Source organism: Pygoscelis adeliae, unplaced genomic scaffold, assembly GCF_000699105.1.
Source record: "Pygoscelis adeliae isolate BGI_AS28 unplaced genomic scaffold, ASM69910v1 C10066801, whole genome shotgun sequence".
Taxonomy (NCBI): domain Eukaryota; kingdom Metazoa; phylum Chordata; class Aves; order Sphenisciformes; family Spheniscidae; genus Pygoscelis; species Pygoscelis adeliae.
Window position 1 is genome coordinate 1 of NW_008819217.1, and position 350 is coordinate 350.

Consider the following 350-nt stretch of genomic DNA (forward strand, 5'->3'; position numbering starts at 1 on the left):
TTACCGCGTCACCTTCTCCTTGCTGGACCAGAGCGACCCCTCGCTCTCCAAGCCCCAGCACATCACCGAGACCTTCCACCCCGATCCCAACTGGAAAAACTTCCAGAAGCCGGGGGCTTCGCGCAGTTCCCTGGACGAGAGCACCCTGGGCTTTGGCTACCCCAAGTTCATCTCCCACGAGGACATCAAGAAGCGGAACTACGTGAGGGACAACACCATCTTCATCAAAGCCTCGGTGGAGATCCCCCAGAAGATCCTGGCCTGAGCCCCAGTGCCCTGGGGGGGACAGGACATGAGCCGGGTGCCCACCCAGGGGTGCCCCATGTGGTGCTGAGCCTCTGCCCCCAGCC

General features: G+C 62.6%; 1 protein-coding gene across 1 annotated transcript; it reads left to right on the top strand.

Moving 5' to 3' along the window:
- Nucleotides 1-4: 4 nt before the first annotated feature.
- Nucleotides 5-265, top strand: TRAF4 (TNF receptor-associated factor 4; the record flags this gene model as incomplete). Its single annotated transcript, XM_009320407.1, has 1 exon — nt 5-265. A coding segment is annotated over one exon (261 nt), but the record flags the coding sequence as incomplete, so codon positions are not given.
- Nucleotides 266-350: the final 85 nt, after the last annotated feature.